The 26,608-nt window shown below is 42.8% G+C and overlaps 1 protein-coding gene across 6 annotated transcripts in view; it reads right to left on the minus strand.

Annotated features, from left to right (window-relative positions):
• Positions 1–26,608, minus strand: part of rasa3 (RAS p21 protein activator 3) — a 200,883-nt gene that overhangs the window by 84,970 nt on the left and 89,305 nt on the right. For 5 of the 6 annotated variants that reach the window (XM_069890439.1, XM_069890438.1, XM_069890435.1 and 2 more), the window contains 2 exons: positions 25,998–26,115; positions 12,644–12,747 (listed from right to left, as the gene is read on the minus strand). In XM_069890439.1, the coding sequence (XP_069746540.1) occupies positions 12,644–12,747; positions 25,998–26,115 (222 nt within the window). Of the gene's footprint in view, positions 1–12,643; positions 12,748–25,997; positions 26,116–26,608 lie in introns of those variants that run through there. The other variant, XM_069890440.1, reaches the window with a different exon arrangement.

Below are 26,608 nucleotides of genomic sequence, written 5' to 3' on the forward strand. Positions count from 1 at the left end.
AAAGAGAAAAAAAAACCCCAAAAAAGAAGAAAAAACAAATCTGAATTTAAAAAAAACTTTAAAAAAAACTTAAAAAAAAACCTACAGATATAGCTAAACCACGCCGATCACTCCGATCTCATCTTACAGCCCAATTATCATACATAATCATAGAAAGAAAACAGAGCCAGATCAACTCACCACAAATGAAAATATTGAATAAATGGTCGCCAGGTTAACTCAAACTTAGAAGGGGATTCATAGACAGAGTTTCTAATTTTCTCTAAATTACAAATCCAAACCAGAAATTTCAGAAATGTGCTTTAGGTGTGGTGTGGAGATTGGAACCTTTGTCCATCCAACCTGGCTGTATACAAAGGTGAAGGTGAGATCTTTCTGGGAGGACCTGGGGGATGTTCTGAAAAAAATTACGAAGTTGGATTTTCCACAGGATCTGGAATTGTATCTTCTGGGAAACATTACGGATGTGAATTTTAAACTAAGTATCAAATTCAGTTTGTGAAGTTCACCTTGGCGGTAATCAGGAAATGTATAGCAGACATGTGGAAGTCGGACTCCCAACTAAATATTACTCAATGGAATATAGAAATGCAGAGTTATATTCCTCTGGAGAAAATTACATACATTTTAAGGAGAAAATATGACACATTCATCGGGGTATGGCAGCCTCATCTTCAGCATATAGTTTCGCAGATAGAACTACACCCCTTCCAAATAGAAGGTTAAAATCCGTACTAATAGTGGATTGAAGTGGGTCGTGGCACAGATGACGTGCCCCTGTTTTGCATCTTTTTAAATTTTATGTTACTCTGGGTTTATATTTGATGTTGGGGAAGATGACCAGTCAGTGGTTGGGCCAAGCGAGCCAGTGGTGCAGAAAGGAAGAGGGACAAAGTGGTCATTGGGGACTCCATCACCAGGGGAACAGAAAGAAGGTTCTGCGAACCTGACAGGTATTCCCGCATGGTGTGTTGCCTCCCAGGAGCCCGGGTGCGGGATATCTCAGATAGGGTTCAAAGTATTCTGGGAGGAGTAGGTGAACAGCTGGATGTCTTGGTACACATGGAGAAAATGAGATAAAATGAGGGAGATCTTTTTTTTTTTTATTTTAATTTTTTATTTTTCACACCATAAATCACATTAGCCATGCTACACACTTTTTCTTTTTCACACATATACAGTGACTTTTTCTCCCCCCCCTTCCCTCCTCCCAAGCCACCCCCCCACCCCCCCCCCCCCCATCCATTTTAGGTATACAATCTAGGTTACATTAAACCAGTCAGATAATGTTGTCATTCAACAAAAATACACCAGAAATTCTACTGAGTCCATTCTTTTCTTTCCTTCTCCTTCCATCAACTTAGGTAATGATTGTCCCCGGTAGGTTTTCGCTATTGTATTTAATGTAAGGCTCCCATATTTGTTCGAATGTTTCAATATTATTTCTTAAACTATATGTAATTTTTTCTAATGGAATACATTTATTCATTTCTATATACCATTGTTGTATTTTCAGATTATCTTCCAATTTCCAGGTTGACATAATACATTTTTTTGCTATGGCTAGGGCTATCTTAACAAATCTTTTTTGTGCATCCTCCAAATCAATTCCAAATTCTTTGTTTTTTATGTTACTTAGGAGAAAGATCTCTGGATTCTTTGGTATATTGTTTTCTGTTATTTTATTTAATATCTGATTGAGATCTTCCCAAAATTTTACTACTTTCTCACATGTCCAGATTGCATGAATTGTTGTTCCCATTTCTTTTTTACATCGAAAACATCTATCAGATTCTGTTGGGTCCCATTTATTTAGCTTTTGAGGTGTAATGTATAGTCTGTGTAGCCAGTTATATTGTATCATACGTAGCCTCGTATTTATTGTATTTCTCATCGTTCAAGAACATAATTTCTCCCATGTTTCCTTTTTTATCTTTATATTTAAATCTTGTTCCCATTTTTGTTTAGTTTTACCATTTGTTTCCTCATTCTCTTTTTCTTGCAGTTTAATATACATATTTGTTATAAATCTTTTCATTAACATTGTATCTGTAATCACATATTCAAGGTTACTTCCCTCTGGCAAACTCAAATTGCTTCCTAATTTATCTTTCAAGTAGGATCTCAGTTGGTAATATGCCAGCGCTGTATCTCCAGTTATATTGTACTTATCTCTCATAATCTACTTCCTGAAAAACAATTTTCTATTCTTTTAATCCCTTTTTTTTCCCATTCTCTAAAGGAAAGGTTATCTATTGTAAAAGGGAGTAACTTATTTTGCGTCAATATTAGTTTTGGTAATTGATAATTTGTCTTATTTCTTTCTACATGAATCTTCTTCCAAATATTGAGGAGATGATGTAATACTGGAGAAGTTCTATGTTGTACCAATTTTTCATCCCATTTATATAATATGTGTTCAGGTATCTTTTCCCCTATTTTATCTAATTCTAATCTCGTCCAGTCTGGTTTTTCCCTTGTTTGATAAAAATCTGATAGGTATCTTAATTGTGCGGCTCTATAATAATTTTTAAAGTTTGGCAATTGTAAGCCTCCTTGTTTATACCATTCTGTTAATTTATCTAGTGCTATCCTCGGTTTCTCCCCTCTCCATAAAAATTTCCTTATTATTTTCTTTAACTCTTTGAAGAATTTTTCTGTCAGTTGTATTGGCAATGCCTGAAATAAGTATAATATCCTTGGAAAAATGTTCATTTTAATACAGTTTATCCTTCCTATTAGTGTTAGTGGTAGATCTGAGGGAGGAGATCCTGAAGAGAGACTACCATAAGCTAGGGCAGAGGTTAAGAAGCAGGACCTCCAGGGTCGTAATCTCGAGGTTGCTACCTGTGCTGTGTGCAGGTAGGGGCAAAAATGGAAAAATCAGGAGGTTAAATGTGTGGGTGAAGGAATGGTGCAGAGTGCAAGGTTTCAGGTTCATAGACCATTGGGATCACTTCTGGGGGAGACAAGACCTCTACAGGAGGGATGGGTTACACCTGAATCCAAAGGGGGCCAATATATTGGCAGTAAGGTTTAATAAAAGCTGTTGGATATAGTTTAAATTAAATTGGCAGGGGGATGGGAACCAGTCTGATAGGGAAATGGATAGGAAGGAGAATATAGGGGTGGTTCTGATAGACTGTGAAATCATAAGGGCAGAGGGAACAAAAATGGATAGGAAGATATGGGTAGGTGCGTCAGGTATCAAGGTAAAGAGAGCACGGAGGAACAGTTTCAAGGTATTGTATATGAATGCACAGAGTATAAGGAATAAAATGGATGAGCTTGAGATGCAAATGGACATTGGAAGATATGATATTATAGGAGTAATGGAGACATGGCTGCAGGAGGGACAAGATTGGGAAATTAACATTCTGGGGTACATGTCCTTTTGAAAGGACAAAAAGTTAGGAAGAGGAGGTGGGGTGGCTCTGTTGGTGAGGAATGAAATTCAGGCACTTGAAAGGAAAGACATTGAAGCAGGTGGAGTAGAGTCTGTTTGGATAGAGTTGAGAAATTGCAACGCCAAGAGGACCATAATGGGGGTCATATACAGGCCTCCGAACAGTAGCTCAGATAAAGGAAGCAGTATAAATCAAGAATTGAGAGTGGCATGTTAGAGTGGTAGTGATACAGTAGTTATGGGAGACTTCAACATGCTGGTGGACTGGGAAAATCAAGCGGGTGCGAGAAAGCAAGAGAGTGAGTTTATAGAACGTCTCCGAGATACATTCTTGGAACAGCTAGTGAAGGAACCCATTGAGGGAAGTCGATTCTGGACTTGGTACTGTGTAATGATGCAGAGTTAATCAGAGACCTTGAAGTAGGGTAGCCATTAGGTAATAGTGACCATAGTATGGTTACTTTTAATCTGCAAATGGAAAGGGAGAAGGAAAGGATGTCAGAAACATCAGTGCTGCAGTTGAATAAAGGGGATTATACAGCTATGAGGGAGGAGCTCACCATAATAAAATGGAAGGATACCCTAGCTGGGTATTTCTAGGCATCTTTCACAGGATTCAGGACAAATTCATTCCAAAGAGGAGGAAAGGCTTGAAGGGGAGCAAATGGAAGCCGTGGCTGACAAATGAAATCAAGTGCAGTATCAAGTCCGAAAGAAGTAAGTATAAGATAGAAAAGCAGAGTGGGAGGTTAGAGGATTGGTGTTCAAAAAACAACTGAGGAAAACTAAGAAAGTCATATGGGAGGGGAAAATGAAGCACGAGGGTAAATTGGTGAGTAATATAAAAGGGGATAGCAAAAACTTCTTTAGTTATGTAAAGAGGAAGCAATTGGTTAGGACCAAAATTGGGCCTGTAAAAACGGAGAAGGGTGAAATTATTACAGGAAACAAGGAGATGGCTGAAGAATTGAACAGATACTTTGTATCTGTCTTCACCAAGGAGGAGCCAGGTTATGGTCAGATAGGGGGTAGGGACATGCAGTGTCTAGGGGCTTGGTGAAATTTCCTAAGGAAATGGGGAATCTGATGGATATCCAGATCCAGAAGCAGGTGGTTGTGGGTAAATTGTTAGGACTGAGGGCTGATAAGTCCCCTGGGCCTGATGGGCTGCATCCCAGGGTGCTTAGAGAGGTTGCTCTGGAAATTGTGGAGGCACTGGTCGACATTTTCCAAAGTTCCATAGATTCGGGGGAGGTGCCTGTGGATTGGAGAGTGGCTGATGCAGTGGTGCTTTTTAAGAAGGGAGGGAGAGAGAAAGCAGGAAATTATATTTGTTCAAGCTACAAATCTCCGGTCTTGTCCTGTAGTCACTTGGGACTAAAGGTGAATCTCTTAGACATTACAATGCTGGAGTTTGGAAGGAAGAGGAGAGTGAGAAATGAAGGATTGCTGAAATGAGGTGAATTTCAGATCACACTTCTTGGCATTCACTGAAACTTATTGACTGAGGAAGCTGAGTTGCCAGCCTGTGACTCACAGGATCTGTGTGGAGGCAGTAGCCCCTGTTGACTTTACAAGCTCTGAGAACTCACTTCATGTGGTAACCATGCAAGCAACTCATTTTGGGATCCCAAAATGTTTTTTTTCCACCTGGAACCTCATCCAAGCCTTTCAAATCAGCAATAAAAGCAACCTTAAGCATTCTATCGATTGTTTCAAAGCGTGGTGAGAATTTGCCTCCGTTGGAGTGTGGAAAACATTGTATTCTCTCTCCCAATACAAAAGGGAGCATCAAATGATTAGTGAGGTGCAGTTCTAAATGCAGTTAGCTGCAACTATTGTGTAGTTTTTCTGTAATTAAACATCAAGCAGATCATTGTGAGATACACTGCTCTGAACCTCCAAATTGCCACACCATTCAACACTGAATGAGGAGCCACAAAGACACCGAGAAAAAGACGATCTTCATATGATCACCGGACTCATGCTGAGAATCCATTTCCTCCAACAACCTCCTTTTGAGTACTTGCCACCCAGTCCACAGTACTGGCCATCTGTAGCATGGCACTCCTTCACTATTACCCCTGCCACAGCGCGACACCCCCTCAATTTTGCCTCTCTCACAGTGCGACGCCTCCTCAGTACTGACCCTCCAACAGTGCAACAATCCCTCAGTCCTGCAGTGACAGTGGACTCATTGGTTGAATTTTTAATATCTCACTAAACTCTTGAAACATACTAGAAGATTGGAAAACTATTAATAAGACTTGTTTGTTCATAAAAGGAGAAGGCAGTTAGTTTGACAGCTACTATTGGCAAGATGCCAGAGTCAATAACCAAAGAGAAAATTGCTAATAATTTAAGAAAGAAGAATATAATTAAACCTACTCAACATGTGTTTTTGAAAGGTAAATCAAAATTTTGCAAATTTGCACAATTTCTTTGAGGATATAATGGGATTGATAGACAGGAAACCTACATGAGTAATGTGTATGTACATTTCTGAAAAGCATTTATTTGGCAAGGTACCAAATAAGCCAAAAGCAAATTTGGAATAATAGGTTATTTTCAGACTGGAAGGAGTTAACTATTGGAGTACCCCAGGGATCAGTTCTTGGCCTGCAGTTGTTCACTAATTTTATTAAAGACCTGGAGGAAAGCACAAAATGTAACATTTGACATATCCAAATTTGTCAATGTTATTTAAATGGGCAAAAGTGCACATTGTGATGAGAATATTGGATTCAGCAGCAGGATATAGTTTATTTGTCACACTATGCCTGATTCAATGAGGAAGGTTCTTCTGCAAGCAGTCTAACATGTTAGCTCTAGCATTCATAAAGCTGCATAAAAGTAGAAGTACAAAACGTACAGATTGAAAAACAAAATTAGTACCATGCAAAGGCAGCATGGGTTTCATTCAGGAGCCTGATGACTATGGAGAAGAAACTATCTGTCAGCTTAATGATGTGCATTTTCATATCCAGTGAGAGGAGGGAGCATGTCTAGGATGCAATGGGTCCTTCAGTGTGTTGGCTGCCTTTCCTGGGCAGCAGGAGATGTGGATGGAGAGGAGGGAAGGGCTTGTGATGTTCTGAACTGTATTCACCATCTTCTGTAGCTTCTTCCGATCTTCAGCAAAGTAGCTCCAGCCCCACACTGCAGTGTATCCAACAAGAACACTTTCAATGTTGCATCTGTAGTTGTCAAGGGACAAGGGAGTCATTCAGAGTCAGCAAAAACCTTGCAAATGGAGTTTAAAGTGGGAAAGTGTGATGGAATATTTGGAAATGCTTTTGGGAGATAAACTGGTAAAATTAAAGGAGGTTACATACATACACACACTTTAAAACAGATCTTGTTTGAAATAATGAAGAATTCATATTCAATGACTTTACAGAAACTATGGAGAATGCTATACACATTTCACAAGTAGTGCTAATTGAAATTATTTCATGAAATGAATAGACTGGAGTCAGGTCGCCTGTGTTGGACATTTTTTGCAAGGCTTCTGACCTCTCTGCAAAGTGCTCACTCAAAGGTCGTTGAGAGGTTTGTTTACCTAAACAACAGATGGGAACAGAAGATTAACTCCTATTGTTTGCTGGAGAAGGTGGGGAGTTTTGCAAGTGAGAGAGAGAAGGACATGTGGCAGGCAGTTGGAATCTCAGAAGGCACTTTCAGGCGGCCAAAATACCCCGATGTAAAGTCTCATATTCTACCCCTATGCAGCCGTCGGGAGGCCACCTGAAAGAGCAGGAGGTGCCTCCGAGGCGCATTTTTCAACCCTCCTCTGGGAGAGGTAATCGCCAGAGCACTAAAGTTCCCCTAGGCACTGAATTCAGCTGCCTGAAAGTGACTGCTAAGGGAATGACAATCAGCTGATGAGTGCCTGACAGCCTCCCTCCCCGCTGCCCCCTGGCACGGGACGTCAGGGCAAAGGCAGCTGGCGTGGGATGTCAGTGCTAGGGCGGCCAGCGTGGGATGCCAGCGGCTGCCACAGCACTGACATCCCAAAGGGAGAGGAGCCAGAGTTCGCTCCGAGGCACTTCCCATGGAGCTGTCCCTCTCAGGTGGCCAGCGCTGGACTTTTAGTGCTGCCACCTGAACAATCATTGCACAGGTCTGAATCCACTACTGCAGGCGCATTCTTGGCAGAGAATGCACCCTGAAAGCCGGGGGGGGGGGGGGGAGGGGGGAAGGAGGAGGAGAGAGAGAGAGAGAGAGAGAGAGAGAGAGAGAGAGAGAGAATGAACAGTGTCAGCCAGGAGAAGCATGTTGGAACTGAAACAGAAGTTCCAGAGTGGCAGATGGCTGGAAGTGCTATCTGTCTGATGTTTCTCTTGGAATAAGTGGAACACAAAATAACTCTGTGGTAGCTTGAAAGAAAGAGGTTATCATCTGGAGAACCCTGATGGGGCAAGTTTCATCAGCAAGACATTGAGGTGACTAATGGTGGTACTTCAGTTTTGTAAATCCTGAAACAACACATGTCTCTCTGCAAACCTACAAAGAACCTTCCTGAGTGGTAAACATTTACCTTTTGAGCACCAAAGCCTAGTGAACTTTATACATGTTAAATTCAGTGCACAGTTCAAGAATTGCCTGCAACCAGAGAACTTGGAAGAATGAAAGTGAGATTGAACTGTGAACCAAAGAACTTTTCTTAAATTTACACACACATTACATACACTTGTGCTTAGAATTAGAAGGGGGTTAAGTTAGGTAGTTAAGTTAATAATGATAAGTTAAAGTTTGATTCTGTTTTCATGTTTAAAAATAATTAAAAACAATTTTTGTTTAAGTAACTACTTGTCATGGTGAATATCTATTGCTGCTGGGTTTTGGGGTCCTTTGGGCTCGTAACAGATGTCATGCACTGGTAAGAGAAATCCAAAGACAGCATATTATCTAAATGGAGAGAGAGTGCAAATGAATGAGCGATCCAGGTATTCTGGTGCATGAATCACAAAAATCTAGTAAGCAGGTCCAAAAAGGTAAAGAGCATCTTAGTCTTCAATGCAAAGGGGATGGATTTTAAAAGTAGAGAAGTTTGTTGCAGATGTTCAGTGTTGGTAAGGTTTCACCTGAAATATTTTAATTTTGGTCCTCCTACATTAAAAAAATGTTAACACTGGACGCAGTGCAAAGGACAATTTAATTGTTTATTACTTTTCCCTTCCTTCTCCATTTATTATAATTTTTTTTCTCTTCCTATGTGTTAACTATACATAAATTGTTGTTACTAAGTTTTATGCACACAGGAAACTGCAGCAGGGTATGACTTCCATGCAGTCACAGAGCAATGGACAGCTATCAGGCTTTTGAAACTCCCATTACAACCCTTACCATAAACTATTCTGACACCACAAAAAGACCTGTCTGCACAAACCGTAAATACAAATATTATCCTTTACCATACAGTCATTTTACGTATAAAATTTGAGTTATTTTTTAACAAAGTAGTACCTGCTAGCATATGTGCATCTGTGCATTGTACAATACATTGACTGCTCTCAGAGACAAGTGAGGAGTACAAACACACTTTTAATAGCTTACAATCAATGGCCGTAGAGACAATAGTCCTCAGGTGAATCTGAGGTAAGGTGGGAAAACCGGGGTTTATATTGGAGTAGGTGAGGGTGGAGCCAAGGGAGGAGCCAGCCATCAGAACAAGACACAGACAGTGAATTCCAGTTCACTGCATTCACCCCTTCCTTCAGAAGAGTGCGAGTGCGATGCTAAGTAAATACGATAGTCTGTCGGATACAAGTTTAAATTGTACAGCAGAGCAGTCGCAGAGATTATAAAGCTCTTAGTGAAGCCAGTGTCTACCAAGCAATCAGTCAAGTGTCTGTTTACCCTCACCTCCATTGTCGAGTTATTCAATTGATGAGGTATTGCCTGATCCAGGACGACTGATGCCAGTGCTCCAGAAACCCCATTGCTCTTTATGTCGATCCCAACTCTCTCCTCTTGGCCCGCATGCAGACAAGATGGCGTCGACCACAAGGTGTGTCTAGATTGCTGCACTCCATCTTGATCTGAAGGACTAGGTAGCATCAACCACAAGGCAAGATGGCCGCTGTTGCTTCCCACGAGGCGCAGCAAGATGCTGACAGTGAGCAGCACAGAGAGGCTGGGGCTGGCACTTCGGGATTCAGGCACGGGTTGACTGACGATTTGGGGGGTGCACATGCGGTCGCCCTCTTTGGGTTCCCCTCTTTGGCCCTACAAACCATCACCCAGTGCCCTCGTTTACCACATCCTGAGCACATGGAGTCAGTGCGCCTGTACTCAGAAGTAGCCTCCCAGGTCATGCATGGCCACAGCAGTCAGCACTGGGTTCGCCGGCACTTTCGCCCATGAGGTAGTCAGCTTCTAGTTGGGCCTGTTCGAGGGCTTTTGCCAGGTCCAGGGTGCTGGCCAAGTCTTTCTTCCCCAACTCCAACAGTCACTGCCTCATGTATCTCGACCTCACTGCTGCCACAAGAGTGTCCCGGATTTGTTCCTCCTCTCTCACCCAGGCAGTGACTGCTTCCTAGTGGCATTTTCTAGTCAGGGTCCACAGTTCAAGGACATAATCGTCCAGCAACTCACCCAGATGTTGCCAACGTGAGAGAGCTGGTGCTCACCAGCATGTCATTCTGAGGCCTTCAAGCCTTCTATGGCAGATTCATAAGTTGCATTGTCTCTGATGACAGTGAACACCTTGGGGTCGACTCGAGAGAGAAAGGCAGATCTCCAGAGACTATCGGAGTTGAAGATGTCTTATGTGGCTGTAGGGTCGAACTGAAAGCACTCCATCCAATAGGTGAATTGCTCTGGGGTTTTTGGGGACTGAGGGTTGACCTGGAGCATGCCAGGCTTCAACAGGGCTTCCATCCTGCTTCAAAGTTAAACTAATAAAATTGTAACACAACTGATTAAACTCAGAGATGTGAGGAGTACAAACGCACTTTTAATAGCTTACAATCAATGGCCAGTAAGCACAATAGTACTCAGGTGAATCGAAGTTAAGGTGGGAAAACCAGGGTTTATATTGGGGTAGGTGAGGGTGGAGTCAGGGGTGGAGCCAGCCATCAGAACATCACACAGACAGTGAATTCCAGTTCACTGCACAATAAACATCAAGATTCAATTTAGTGTTAGTGTAATAAAACACTGTCTTATTACATGAAACTGCTTTTGCTTGCTGTAAGGCAGACAGATTCGCCTTCAGCAGAAATTGCCTGAAATACCTCTTTCAGTCAGAGAAAGAGAAGCAAAAGAGAGTTTGCCGGAGTCACTGAGTGTCGATAGATTCGTTTTCAGCACTTCCCCAGCCACACAGAATCTATTTACAACCTGAGTCCCAGATCCAAATCTCAGACATGGTCAGGAACCCTTCAGCGCCTTTGGCACTACCTCGCATCCAGGTTCCAATACCTGGTACACTTCAGCCAGCTTTGAGCCAGTCTCCAGGAGTCCGCATCCTAGCACAAGTCTCCCAATGGCAGTCTCCAGCAGCCTACAGCCTCCGTGGGTTCCTCGCCTCGAGCTGCCAGTAGCCCACCACAGTTGTGGATCTTTCAGCCTCAGAGCCCCCTCAGTGGTCCGCCACCATGGTCACCATCCCCATGGGTAGTTTCTATGCTTCTCCTTCTCAGACAGGTTATAGTCTCTCCATCTTCTTGTGCCCTGCGACAGTTCTCTGTTTCCCTGGAGCCTGCCACCCCTCATGGCTGCTGCCAATCCCTTCAGGTGTTCCCCAGGACAGCTATCTTCAGCTGCTTCACAATGACCATCCCTCATTAGAAGGTCAGAAGTGGGGATGTTCACTGAAGATTGAAAATGTTCAATTTCATTCAGAAGACTTCTGAAAATGAAGCTGTCCATGCCCACATGCAGGAAGACTCAGATATGGGGTGACAATAACTTTCTTTTCAAAGGTACACTGGCCAATGACCATTTCCAAGAAGAGTGGGTATAACCACTTAGCCATGTTATTTAATGACCAAATCCCCACTATCAACATTCTATGGGTCATCAGTGACCAGAAACTCAACTGGAACTGGAGTGTGATAGAAAATGTGCAATTTACCTGGATGAGTACAACTCCAGAAGCTCTCAAGACATTCAACACCTTCCAGGACAAAGCAGCACACTCAATCCTACTTATTCATTCCCTGTGCCTCTAGAAGGCAGTGCGCACCCTCTATAAAATGCACACAAGTTACTTACCAGCTACTCTGTCAGCTCCTCTTGAACCCTCAACCTCTTCCACCACAAGTATCTGCCAGGTACATGGTAATGTCACCACCTCAGGTTCAACTCCAAGTTGCATACTATCCCATATTGGAAATGTATCAGCTTCATTGTTGCTGGGTCTAAGTCACGGAACTCTTATCTGAGAGGAATGTGGGAGCACCTCTTCAGCAAAAGCCTATTCATCATCTCTTTCTCAGGGAATGTCAAAAAGGGTGAACAAAAAATAGGGAAAATATTTCCCTTAGTGCTGTCCTCCCTCAGTCCTGTTCTGCCCTGCCTTTCCCATATGTAGCACTCCCTCAGTACTGCCCCTCCAACAGTGCTTTGCCACAATGACAGACTGAATCTCAGGGAGGGGCATGAACTCCCCAACTAGTAGCACAATCGAAGCATGGCCCTCTGGTGAGCATTGGCAGAACTTGAAGACATGACCTACTTCTGTAATATGAGAGTTCAACCAATAGGAGGTACAGAAGTTCCAGAACTAGCTGTCATAAGCACGTCTGCAGGTGAAGCTTGGGATATTTTCATTGTATTCATTGAATGCTGGACTGAGACTGCCAATTAAATTGGCATTCAGCCTAGTCCAGGGAGGTGGCTGATAATCAGCCTATCCACGATAAGCGTTGTCCACTTATTCTGTCCCATCAGACTTCTCACTCCTCCTATGTGGCTGAAGTTAGAATCAATGTCAACGGGAGTTTGTATGATCTTCACTCTTCTCATTGCTGCAGTTAAATCGTGTCCTCCCATTCTGGAATCACCATGTACAACACACAATGCTTTGATTGTTGACATGAAGCCATTCAGATGTAGCGACTTCATTGTGCCTGTGAATGATCAACACTTGGCTTCATGGTTTTTTTTGCATCTATAGAGTAAACTTGCCTTACTTTTAAATGAGCATAAGAAATGCTAGACACTTCTCAGTGAGTCACAAACAGAAGAGTAAAGGCAAAACAAGTATTCAGCAAAGATTCCACTTACCAATAATTGAATCCCTCCGAAAGACGTCTCTATCAAAAATATAAAACGATAGGTAGCGAAAGGATCTTGGAATTTCACAATAGAAATCTTCACCATAAAATGGACTGAAACAAAATAGTAATCTTTGTTAGTTTATTTATTTTCAACTGTGGAAAATTTTAAAAATAAATTAACCATTTCTTTTTAAATAGACACCATTAGTAAACATTCAAATTATATGCAGTCAACAGGTTGTGGTTAAGGTGTGGCTGTGAAGATGCTCACTGATAACTGAAAGAATGTTAAAATTTCATAGCAGGTGGAAAATTAGTACAGTATTCAATTCAGAAATCAAAGGTAAGGGTTTGATAAAAGTAATCAGCTGCTAGATGTCTGCAACGGCCTCACTATCAAGCAGAAACTCTGCCAACCTCAGGCAGAATGGATCTATACTTGTCTCCAACCCCACAGACTAGATCAATACTTATCCCCAACCCCACAGACTAGACAACTATCTGTCCCCAACCCCATGGACTGGATCAATACCTCTCCCCAATCCCACTGACTTGATCAATACCTGTCCCGAACCACATGGACTAGACCAATACCTGTCCCCAACCCCACAGACTGGGCCAATACCTGTCCCCAACCACACCGACAAGATCAATACCTGACTCCACCCTACAACAATGTCATTAACTATTAATCACACTTGAAGTTGTTTGTTGAATCAATTTCAGGCAATTAGGCATTGTTAATAAATTACATCCATCCATTGAGTGAAATGCAAAATAATATCCATATGTACAGTCCTGAGACTGCAATGGAAAATTTGTACAAATTAAAAGTCAACAAACAAGATAGAAACAAGTACAAAATGCCCACTTGCTGGAATATCTTTAGTTGAATGGATAACAGCTGGAACCAACTGCAAGACAATTCATCTTAGCTTTAAGAGCCTGCAAGAAATTGCAGTGTTTGATGCTTCATATTATATAATTACTGCCAGATACCCATGACTTGCTCAGAGCATTTATTGCTTCATTTCCAAGCACTAGTTTCAGGATCATGGAGACAAAATGCACAGTTGAACTAGCAATGAATAAGAGACGAGGAATCACAAAAGCCTACACTAACTCCACTCCAATGTATTCAACAAGAGGAAGCCGTGCATTTTTATAGTCTTTCACCTCCTCAGTACGCCCCAAAGTTTCAAAAACCCTGACATGCATGCTGCAGTGTAGCAACGTGGCATGTATGGCATCAATTTGCCTAAAGTAAGCTCTTATAAATGACAACGACCAGAAAATCTTGTTTAGGTGCTAGTTGAAGAAGATATGTTGGCTAGGACAACAAAACATGGGCTTGGCTCTTTGATGAAATATTTGTTGATGTGCTAACAGAGAGGATTGATATTTTACATGATCAAACCTCCAAAGTTTGATGGAATAAAAAGGGGAGGAGCAGATCAAATACAGAACTGGCTCTGGGTTGGGCAGTAGATGCCACACCAGTCACCGCAGGATGCACAGAAGTGAAGTGGAAGTGTTTATTGGACCAAAGAGAGGTGCACAGTAGAGGGACTGAAGTATTCAGTACCTGGACCATCTCTCTTCTTAATATGCAGAAGTGACTTGCAGGCACATGGTAAAAATATGAAATTTGCATATGGCACAGAAGTTGAAAACAAGCTCCAGGAAAGTCTGAAATATACTTCAAGAATAAAACCAGGCTATTGGCATGGGCTGATAAATGTCACAGGAGTAAGCATGAAGTAATCCATTTTAGTAAAACGAAATGTACAAATTAAAAAAGCTGCATGTGAAGAGAAGCTTAAAGGTATTTGAACAGTCTTTGAAGGTTCCAGGACAGGATAACATTCCAGTTAACAAAGCTTTGGAAACTCAACTATTTATAGAGATGAAAGTACAGAAGCCAGGAAGTTGTGCTAAACCTTCATAAACACAAACTCAGCACCAATTTTAAAAGGACTGGTGAGAGTGTGGATGAGTAAGTTCAAGGAAATTCTCAAAGTTTCCTTGGCCTATGACTACTCAAAGTGGAAAAGGAGTGCTCAGGGTGGCACGATGTACCAGAAGATCATGAATCAGAAGCACACAGAAGCCAAGAGTAATGGCAGAAGGTGTGCTCCGCCTCACAAATTAGTCATCCGCCCGGTTCACAATGCAACCCCCGCAGAGTCTGTGGATCCCACACCAGTCACTGCAGGGCCCACAGAAGTGAAGTGGACGCAAGCCATTCTTGATCCCGAAGGACCACTCAAGAAAAAAGTCCTAGTAATGAGGGAATCGTTCAACAAAGCTGATGTTCTTGACAAGAATTGCTCTGGTAGTAGTGTGTAAAATTATGCAGGATTTAAAAAATATACTTATAACCAGTAGCTGCAGGATCAAGAACCAGATTTATGAGGCCTGGCAAGAGATTTCTACTGTAACTAACAGATAAGCAGGCCAACTGGAGTTACAAGTCAGATTGGGTAAAGACCAGATTTATTGCTTGAAAAAAAAAGGTGAACCAGATAGGTTTTTATTATAATTTGGCAGTTGCAGTACTGATCATGGCTTTAAAACACCAAACTTATTTCATTATTTTTCCCAGATACCCAGTTAGAATTGAAATTCCTATCACCAGATCAATGGAACACATCACTAGATTCCAATAAAGGAATCTAACCATTATGCTACCCAATTAATTTTAGATACTATTTGTTGTTGGTCCACCATGAAAATCTCCTCTTTCACTAGGTGGTGCTTGTCTGGGAGAAGTCTCCATGCTCTGCTGTAGAGTGGTGATCCCTGGGTCAGTATGTGATGTTACACTCCATGCTTGGGCACAGGCGACATGAACTGTGGGGCCAGCACCGATGGGAAGTCTGCCAGGATTCTGGTGAACTCATCCTCTGTGAGCGTGATGAATCCAGGTGTTGGGCTGGTAACCTGTCTTCACCCAAGGAGAACGTCTGGAATGTTTTGGCGGGGCATGTCTTCTTCATTGTAGATCAATCAGCATGTTGTGCGCTCGCAGAAAGTCTGCCCCTTGGAGCGGTTGTCCAGTGTGAAGTCCCCCGTGAATTTGCTGTTGCCAAACTGCAGCTGGACTGTGCAGGTGCCTTAGGCCTGTATCTTGCTGCTGTTTGCTGCCCTCAGGATGGGTCCAGTCTTCCTGCTACGGATGTCATGCCCTTTTGGGGGCAAGACGCTGATCTCCACTCCTGTATTAACCAGAAAGTGATGTCCAGACTGTTTGTCCCAGATATACAGGAGTCTGTCCTGGTGGCCAGTTACTGTAGCCATCAGCGGCAGCTGGCCCCAGCAGATCTTGGGAACTTGCAGGGAGGACAACAATGGTCGGCTTCTGTGCCCCACCGCTCATGGTGGAAATCCCAGTGGTCGCTAAACTGTGAGCGTTCAACTGCTGGGCTCTATCTGGTCTGTTGCTACTTATGGGGCCTCATAACCTGTCCAATGGACACCATGCTCTCCTTCTTAGACCTTCACAGCACATCTGCGTGGGCTGCCACCTTCCAGAGTCACTGAAATCAGCGTCGGCCATTAGTAGGTGTATGTCCTTGGATAGTTGTTCCAAGAACGCCTGCTCAAACATGACGCAGGACATGTGCCCTTCATCAATGCTGACGGCGATCTATCCCCCAAACCGTTCAGGTGGAACAGCCGTGCGCCTCGCTCATGTTGTAAGAGCCAAAGGTCCTTATGAGCAGTTCTATGAATGCAGCACATTTGCCATCTTCCGGAGGTGTCTGTATAAAGTCCGTGACCCAGCTCGCTGCCTCCTGGTCCAGGGAGCTTACTACGTAATAGTAGCGTCTCAAGTCTTAGGTTACTTGATGAATTTGAAACTGGGTTTTGGCCTCGTCGAACCACAAACGTGGTCGCGACATCCAGAAGGTCAGTAGGTTTAATGCGACTGCGTGTATAGATGAGTCACATCTTTAGTCCAAATAGTATCTGGACCATCGGGGTCACCAATTGTAGCGATGTGCTACACACAGCGCTAAAGTAACGACAACATACACATTTGGTGTCGTACTCAACACTGCTTTATTTGGGCCTGCAGCCCCCGACTTCATAAACATTTCCATTTCTAGCGGAAATGGCATCATCGGCAAATACAAAGGGTTGTTCCCATGAGCGGGCTTTCTCTCCTCGATGAAGAAAACCCCACACCAGTGGTCCATCACATGCCAAAAAAATGTGAGTTTTTTCACTTTTGTTTTACATATAACTTAAATAATCATTCTGACATAATGTATGTCAACCTTACACCTCAGCCTGACAGTACATCTTTATTGAACAAAGGACCAGCCTTCAAATAAAAGGGGGTCAGGTACCCAGTCACAGCCTGAAGCTCAGGCAAGCTGCAGAGAGAGGTTTAAGAATATTTCAGAGGGAAACAAAATCAAAACCATGTTTTCCTTTCACCATTTAGACCAATTCCGTATCTTACAGAACGAGATGATTGTGTGTTGAATATTTCGGGAGGGGGTTTAGGAGATTAATGTATTTGTTCCATGGTTGACTGTTAGAATGAGGCCTTTGTGCAGTTCACCATCTGGCATTGATTTGATGTCATATGACACCAATTAATTAGCATTCATCATAAAGACTAGGCCAAGTTTGAGTGATTCAACAAACCCTAGGACAGTGGTTGTCAACCTTTTTCTTTCCACTTTACCACTTTAAGTAATCCCTATGCCATCGGTGCTCTGTGATTAGTAAGGGATTGCTTAAGGTGGGTGGAAAGAAAAAGGTTGAAAACCACTGTTTTAATCGAACCTAATTGACTCGTTATGTGCACAGTTTCATAACTCCAAAGGAAATGGACCAATGACTTTTTCTCAAGCAAAATATTTCAATAACAATTGGATCTAGAGCAGTGGTTCTCAAACCTTCCCTTCCCACTCACAGACCACCTTAAGCAAACCCTTACTAATCACAGAACACTGATGGCATAGGGATCGCTTAAAGTGGAACATGAGTGGAAAGAAACAAGTTGAGAACCACTGACCTGGAACCTATACTTGTTCAGAATGTTAAATTCCTTAATACACTGTTGTTGTTTTATATAGTATCAGACAACAATGTTGTCCACGCTGCTGAAGATCCAGCTGCGCTGGGTGGGTCACGTCTCCAGAATGGATGATCATCGCCTTCCCAAGATCGTGTTATATGGCAAGTTCTCCATGGGCCACCGTGACAGAGGTGCACCAAAGAAGAGGTACAAGGACTGCCTAAAGAAATCTCTTGGTGCCTGCCACATTGACCACCGCCAGTGGGCTGATATCGCCTCAAACCGTACATCTTGGCGCCTCACAGTTCGGCGGGCAGCAACCTCCTTTGAAGAAGACCACAGAGCCCACCTCACTGACAAAAGACAAAGGAGGAAAAACCCAACACCCAACCCCAACCAACCAATTTTCCCTTGCAACCGCTGCAACCGTGTCTGCCTGTCCCGCATCGGACTTGTCAGCCACAAACGAGCCTGCAGCTGACGTGGACATTTACCCCCTCCATAAATCTTCGTCCGCGAAGCCAAGTCAAAGAAAGAGACAACAATGTGCCATCAGCAGCAACTGCAAAACCCCTCCTCCCATTCTGCGCCCTACCATTAGCTCCCACACTCCCCATCCCTCAACTTGCCCTCTTGCACCTGCTCTCCCACCACATCCCTCCCACATATCCTAAACCTGCCTCCTGTCCCTTTATTCTTCTGTTATCTCTAGGCCCCTCTTCTCAAAATGCCCCTTCCCTTTGACTCTATCCCATCCTGCCATCTCTATCCCATCTCACAGTCTGGTTGGCAATGGGATCTTCCTAGCCAGGAGTAGAATGCACAGCTCGTGCGTGCTCTGGTCAACATTCCCCCACCAAGCAAGGCAACCCATCAAAAGAGAATGGTGGGTCATGAAGTTCTTGGCTGTTGGGATCTTGCTTTGCAGCACCATCTGCCTTATTTCCAATAATGAGCACCGACTACTCTTCCACAATAATGTGCTGTGTGCACACTGCTTCAGGATGCCCTGTTCTGCCAGCATTACAGGAACCCTGTCACTGTGAGTATTTTTTGTCATTATTCCAGTAATTATTTGAGGCAGGAAGATCAGTAAAGACAATCAACTGAACATTCCCTCTCATCCAGCCCAAACCAGTGATGGTCATAGAGAAATGGAACATGTTTTCTGAGCTACACCCCCACATTCACCTTTTGTATTCTCTCTCAGATATTGACCATCTTGTCGAACTCACCTCTGAACATCGGAATGGGATGAGGCCATTCAATCCCTTGAGCCTGTTCCAGGATGGTCTTCATCTCAATCCACCTCCCCATCTTGAGCTATAATATTTCAACCTATTTCCCAACATTAATTCATCAATCCCTGTCTTGAGATTTTCTATCGACCCTCAACTTCACTATATACTTTGGGGAGAGAGCTCTAAATTCTCACTGACCCATGTGTGAGGAAGAGATTCCTGACATCTTCCCTTAAAGTCTGGCTCTAGTTTAAAGCTTCTTCCCTGTGTTCTGGACCCTCGCAACTATAGTTTTTGTCTTTTGTTATGAGCCCAGAGGACCCCAAAACCCAGCAGCAATATAAATTCACAAAGACAAATGTTTACTTTAACAAAAATTGCTTTTAATTATCTTTAAACATGAAAACAGGATCAAACTTTAACATTACGATTAACTTAACCTAATCACCCTCTTCTAATTCTAAGTACACGTGTATGTAATGTGTGTGTAAGTTCAGAAAAGTTCTTTGATTCACAGTCCAATCTCACTTCTCATTCCTCCAAGTTTACTGGTTGCAGGCAATTCTTATACTGTGCACAGAATTCAACATTTATGAAGTTCACCAAGCTTTGGTGCTTGAAAGGTAAATGGTTACCACTCAGGAAGGTTCTTGTCGGTTTTCAAAGAGAGATTTGTTGCTCGTTGGACGCTCACAACTGATTCCTTCTGATCAGCCATTTCAGTATCAAGCTGAAGAAAATCGCCGGTTTCCAGATGATAACCAGTCATGTTCCAGTCCCAGCTGCTACTGAACTGTAGAACTGAAACTGAATTCTCTCCCTCTCTCACAGAGAAAAACCACATGATCCTCTTAGAACTGCAATATAAAATATAACATAATCTGTCACACTATCTGACCAAATTTTTCAACAACCTTAATCACCTTGATTCAATCTCCGTTATCCTCTATACTCAAGGGAATACAAGGTCAATCTGCAAAATTAGACCTTGTGATTAACCCTGTAAACCCTGGGGCTGGATAGAAATAAAGTAGATCAAAATTCTGAGATTTACTTGGAAGAAAGATTCTGGTTACTGAGACTCCTGGCATGCAGCCATCTCCTGTTCAGCTCACAGCAAGCCTCAGCAGCAACACACAAAGGCTGCCCTCAGCAGGTCTTTACAGATTCCAGTTCTATGCGCATGATAAAAAATGTGAGATAATCTCACTTTGGTTTCCCAACAGAAAACAAACAAAAAGAACCTCGAATGTTTAATTGCCGGGGCTGAAGATGTAATGCCTCTTTATATGTTTGTCAAGGGAAACTCTTGTTCAAACGCTGGCTCTGAAATATCTTTTCGGAAGGAAGAGTGACGGCAAAATCCCTGGCTTCATTCAACAAAGTCCCTAATGCTCAACTGAAAAGACTTGAACCTAACAACAAGTGGATGAACAAGGAAATTAAAAACGTGGGGGTTAGGCTGAGCTGCTTAACACATAAAGTGGTTCACAGCGACCATTTAAAGCTGAATAGTTGGATGTCTTCCAAATCTGCTCCATGTCATCAGAGGATGACAGAGGATGCCCCCGTCGGTCAAGCATCAACAAGGCTTGTTTGTGCACCTCATCTCCAATCTCTCAATTTTGCTGCATACCTGTTACTATAGTGGATCAGTTATTCAACAATTCATGATCAGATGTGGTGTTTTTGGATAGCTCTTCGATTCCAAACAGAAGTGAGCCTCCAGAATGTGTTCCCAACAAGGTTAACTCTTAACCTTCAAGAGCTATTCTGGCTTCTTACTGGGGCTGAAACATCATCACATGAAGGTCAACACCACCTACTATAGCTGGTGTAGCCCCTTAATGGGGCAACCTTTCCCAAAGTATTTCATATTACAGTAACAAAATCAGATAAGGTGACATTGGTGCACATGTTCAAATTCATGGTCCAAAGTTTTTAAGGAGAAAAGTGAAGGGGTGGAAATTTCACTGATGGATGCTAGGCTGCTAAAGACTACCAATAGGGGAGCAGCAGGTCAACAGCAGATGCCACTCACTGGCCCTCGACTCGTGTTGGATCACCTCGACCACAAGAATATCCAAGTATGGCTGTTGTTCATTGATCACAGCTGAGCATTTAATACCATCATACTAGCAAATCTAATATCCAAAACTCAGGGACCCGGGACTCTGATCCTCCCTTTGCAACTTGGACCTCAATTTCCTCATCAAAAGATCCCAGTCAGAGAGGTTTATCAAAATCAGTCCTTCCTCACTGACCATTAAATCAGGAGTGCCTTCAGACAGCATGCTTAGTTCCCTGCTCTATTCCCGCCATACCCATGAATGCATAGCCAAGTTCGGCTGCTATAAATTTAAGATTCAATTTATTATCATGTAATAAAACGGTGTCATATTACATGAAATTGTTTAGCCTGCTGTCAGGCAGACAGATTCGCCATCGGAAGAAATTGCCTGAAGTGCCTCTTATAGTCAGAGAAAAAGTAGCAAAAGAGAGTGTCCCCCCAGTGTCACCAAGTGCCCGTAGATTGACCTCCAGCACTTCCACAGCAGACTCCAGTACAAACCATTGAAGACCCAAGCTCCAGATCAAACCTCTGCCACGATGAGGAACCCTTCAGCACCCTCTTGCATTCCTGTTCAGATACCTGGTACCCTTTCAGCCAATTTTGAGCCAGTCTCCAGCAATCTGCAACCTCTGTGCGTTCCTCGCCTCAAGTCGCCAGCAGCCTGCTGCTTGCATGGACTTTCAGCCGCGGAACCCCCTCATTGGTCCGCCGCCATGGTCACCGTCCCGTGGGACGTCTCCTCTGCTTCTCAGACGGGGTTAGTCTCCCCATTTTCTGGTGCCCTGCACCAGTCCTTTGCTTCCCTGGAGTCTGCAACCCCCTGTGGCTGCTACTGATTATAGGTGCCGCCATCTTGGGTGCAGACCCCGCGGTCATGGGATTTTAAATAAACCTACCGTCGGCTCCTTTAATGGGTTGTTCAAACCCTGAACTGATGGCCTTTGACTGGGTGGTTGGTCCCAGCGGGAGCACTGCATCTCCGCTCCTTGCTCTCCGTGGGTCTGCACCAGCATTGCCGTTACAGCTGCTCTGGCAGCGTCACCAAATTCACTAAGGGTACCAACACTGTTGGCTGAATAATAGGTAAAGATGGCTCACAATTGGGCAGAGATCGAGAATTCAGTTGTGTGGTGCCAAAACCAACAGTCTTGCTGTCAACATCAGCAAGTCCAAGAAGTTTACTGTGAATTTTAGGAAGGGGAGGTTAAGGGGATATGCATCTGTCTTCATTGCAGGATGGCAATGGAGATGGCTAGTTGCTTCAAGTTCCTGGTTGCCCACACATTGGAGGGTCTCTCCTGCAGCCGCATATTGAGGTAACCATTGAAGAAGGCACATTTTCTAAGAAACCGGAGAGGATTTGGCTTGCCGTCAAACTCCAACAGATGCACTGTGGAAAGTATACTGATTGAAGGCATCATTGGATGCTTGAGTGCTAGGAACACAGAAGGGTGCATAAAGTGGCAAATCCATCATGGGCACCAACCTCCTGTCCAAGGAAGACTTCTATGTGAGGTGCTGCCTCTAGAAGGCACTCAACATCATAAAAGGACCGCCATCATCCTGGTCGAAATCTCTTCTCACTGCTAACTTTAGACAGAAGATATAAAAGCACGAGGTCTGACACCTCCAGATTCAAAAACAGTTATCAGGCTCTTGAATTCGAGTACTGCCCTCACTCTAACCCTTACTCTAGCACCGCCACAAGATGTTACTGCACTATTGTAGCATCACAATTCTTTTGCACTGTGAATATTTATCAATTCTTTTAATTATTATTTTTCTTCTCTTATAGATGGTCAGAAAGCAAAACTTTCAGTCATTTGCACATTGTACTTATGTTATGGTGTGGGTAATCTTTTGAGTTGGTACAGAACAGAGACTTTTTTTATTAAATCAGCCAATTTTTTTTGCATTCAATCAGCTGAGAATGTGTAGAAGGTGTCTAGTTTTGACAGTGGGAGTTTGGTGGATGTGCCGCTCAAGTAATTTGGGATGTTCATACTTAAAACCATCAATCTCTCCTAGCCTATGTGGGGATCTGCAAGCCGTTGGGAGATCAACTGTTCACTGTGCCTGTTAGATTTGCACACCAGACCATTTTCTTCATGGGCATTCTGTGGAATATGAACCAGCCATCCATGTGCAACACTTCCAATGCCTGAAGCTCTGTGTTGGTGGTTGGGAATTGAAAAAAGTGAGCCAGTCGCTCTTCATCTCTTCTGTTTTTCAACATTCGGATGGGAAGTACTGGTTGCTGGATTTATGGCTAATTCCTGTACATGATCCCTAACAGCACCCAATCACTCTTGCACCCCAATGTCTCTAATCATGGGTTCAAAGTCCAGTGACATACCCATAATCAAGTTGGGCACTGCAGTGCATTGTTGAAGCCCATTCAGTGACAATGGAGAATCCACTGGGACCACAGTGATGGACTCTCCCTGGTGGCATGGTCAATGTTTGTCTCTTATCGAACATCACAAAAATAATTTGTCTGCTCATAACACCTGGCTATTTGAGGAATCATATTGTGTACACAACAACCATATTTTCCATAATTCCACAATAATCATACTTTAAAACTACTTTTTGGCCTATGAAGACCTTTGAACATCCAGAGGCTGCGAAAGTTGTTTTAGAAATCCAAGATGTTCAACTGCTTAAAATATCTTTGCGAGCCATCCAGCTAGTTCCCAAACTTATCTTCACACTCTCCTCTCCATCCAATTCCCGATTATCACATCACCATCTCTACTTCACCATCTAAACGCAGTCCTATAGAAGCCTGTACACTACAATTCATGTGTATAGTCCTCCAAAAATCTGAATAAGAAATCAAATGTGTCCAGCAGAGTGAATGCCAAACCAGTCAGTGTGAAGACAGAATCTATGAGGTTCTTTTGAACCAAATCAATTTCCACAAAGATCATATTTAGATAAAAATCAGCTCCATCTTTGGCAAGCAGAGTTCTCTAATTAAGAGATAGCTCCATTTAATCAAGCTATTTGGAAGCATTGGACTTTTGACAGGAATGGTCTGAATGGGACAAGCCATGATTTAATGGGTTGCACCACCATTTCCAAAACAGAAGGTTATAGTTTCATGTCCAAACCGGCAGATTTGAACATGAAGTGAAACTCATCTCACACACATAGTGCAATACTGAGGGAATACTGCTTTGTTGAGGTATAATTTTTCTACAACAGATATTAAGTAGAAGTTCCATCTTCCCTCTCAGCTGGATGTGAAAGGATGCCTGGAACAAAAACAGTATTATCTCTCTTCCCCCCCCCCCCCACCCCACCCACGTCACAAAACAATTATCTTGTCGTTGTCACATTCCTTTTAATTTACACCCAATTAACCTACACTCTTGGTGTGTTTCGAATGGTGGGAGGAAACCAGAGTCCCTGGGGAAAACCCACACAGACATGGGGAGAGCATTCACACTCCTTACAGACAGAGCGGGTTTCGAACCCCGGACTCAATCACTGTCACTGTAAAGGCTAACCGCTACAACAACCACACCGCCCTTCATTATCTAAAACGTGCTTTGGGGGCGGATGTAAAAGTGCTATGATAATGCAAATCTTCCATCCTTCTCTATCATTGTAGACCTGTGGGTCTTTTTCAGGCTGGAAGGATGTAACTAGTGGAATATCCTGCAAACTGCTGGAGGAACTAAATGGGTCAGGCAGCATCTGTGGAGGCAAATGGATAGTCAAGTCAGGAACGTGCATCGAGATCCCAGAGATCATTTTCTGGTCCTCCATTGTTTATTGTTTTCAGAAGTAACTTGGAGGAGGGAATGAAATGGAAAGTTTCTTGGTTTGCTAATTATACGAATACAGGTGGAATGGTGTGTTCTGATTCTTCAATGGAATAGGGATAGTTGGAGTGAAAACTTGGCAAATGGAGGTTAATGTGGGGGAAGTGTGAGACCAAGACAAATCAAAAAGAGATCATTATCTTAATGGAATAAGACTGCAAATAAATGAGTGTCCTTAGTGCTCTACTGCATGAATCACAAAAAGTTAGCAGGCCAGTGCAACATGTAGCTAAGAAAGTAATTGTAGAAGGTTAGAGTTCAAAAATTGTGAAGTTTTATTACAGTTGTACAGGGTGCTGGAGTTACCACACCTGTAACACCTGGAACATTAAGCACAAATTTTGTCCCCTTACCTAAAAAAGGGATGAGTACCATGGGAGGCAGGTCAAAGGTGATTCACCGCGACAATTCCTGGAATGAGAGAATGGCCCTATAAATAGAGAGCCATGCCAGTTTGTTCTATATTCCTTGGATTTTGATGAATGAGGGGTGATCTTATACATGTCCTGAGGCAGTTTTAACAGGATAGGTGTTGCAGAGTCCAAATGAGGGCTCAGGCTAAAAAAAAATCAAAGACCCAACATTTCAAACCGATGTGTGGGCAGCTCAGTTAGCACGACACTATTAAAACGCCAGCAGTTCTAGTTCGAATCTGGCACTGGATGCAAGAAGTTTGCATGTTCTCTCTGTGACCTGCGTGTATTTCCCTGGGTGCTCCAGTTTCCTCCCACCCTCCAAAACATATGGGGTCTCAGTAAATTGGGTGGCAAGGTCAGAATTGGCTTTCACCATGTTGTAATTTTTCTAAGATTTAATTTAAATTTTAAATTCTTCTCTTAGAACATGATGAACTTCTGAATTTCTCTGCCACTGAGGGTAGTGTACCGTTTGATAATATTTAATGAAAAGATAGATAACTATTTGAAAGATCAAGGAATTGAGGGCTATGGGGAATTGGCACAGAACAGGACTTGAGGCCAGCATAGATTGGCCACGATGACATTGAACTTGGGGTTGGCTTGAAAGGTCAAGTAGCCTCTTCCCATTTTCTTGTGTTTTTAATTGTCAACTCCATTGTTGTGGGTCAGGGATCACATAAATACCAACATATTTGCATTTCACCAGAATAGCCAAATTGTTGAGTAAAATTAAAATTCAGCAAAATTAAAAAGATGTACCATAAGGATTTCTCCACTATTTTGGTCCGAAACACCTCCTCTTGATCCAGATTGACTGTACAGTAGCAGTCCCTCATCTTATTTGGTCCTGGATAGGGAGGCATGTTTTTCGCTTCTCCTGCAACAATAAGGAACAGTAGATGGAATTGAATTGAAACCAAAGCAACCCATTCTCCGCAGAAAACTACACGGAGATTTCCCCAGTTCTGAAACAAGCAAGATCACGAGAATATTCCCACTATTGTTTTCTGTCTGCCTCATAGCAGTTACTACTGTATACAGGGAGAATCTCTGCCCTTCTAAGATCTTCTATTACTGTATACTTAATATATTGACTTTTTCCCAGGCTGACAAAGAAACAATGATCAAATAAAATTTAACACTAAACACCAAAAACAGACATTTGAACAATTGATCAAAAGGATGGATATTTTTGAGGTTTTGAAAGGAGAAAGAAGGAATGAGACAGAGAGGTTTGAGAAGGGAATATGGAGTTCATCTCCCAGCAGCCAAGGACACACCCATCAGTAGCAGTGCATTAAAATCAAGGATAAGTCTGAGGCTATACAGTAACCTTGGAAAAATGCAGGATAGGAGAAGATTGCACTAGA

Source organism: Narcine bancroftii, chromosome 7 (genome assembly GCF_036971445.1).
Source record: "Narcine bancroftii isolate sNarBan1 chromosome 7, sNarBan1.hap1, whole genome shotgun sequence".
Taxonomy (NCBI): Eukaryota; Metazoa; Chordata; class Chondrichthyes; order Torpediniformes; family Narcinidae; genus Narcine; species Narcine bancroftii.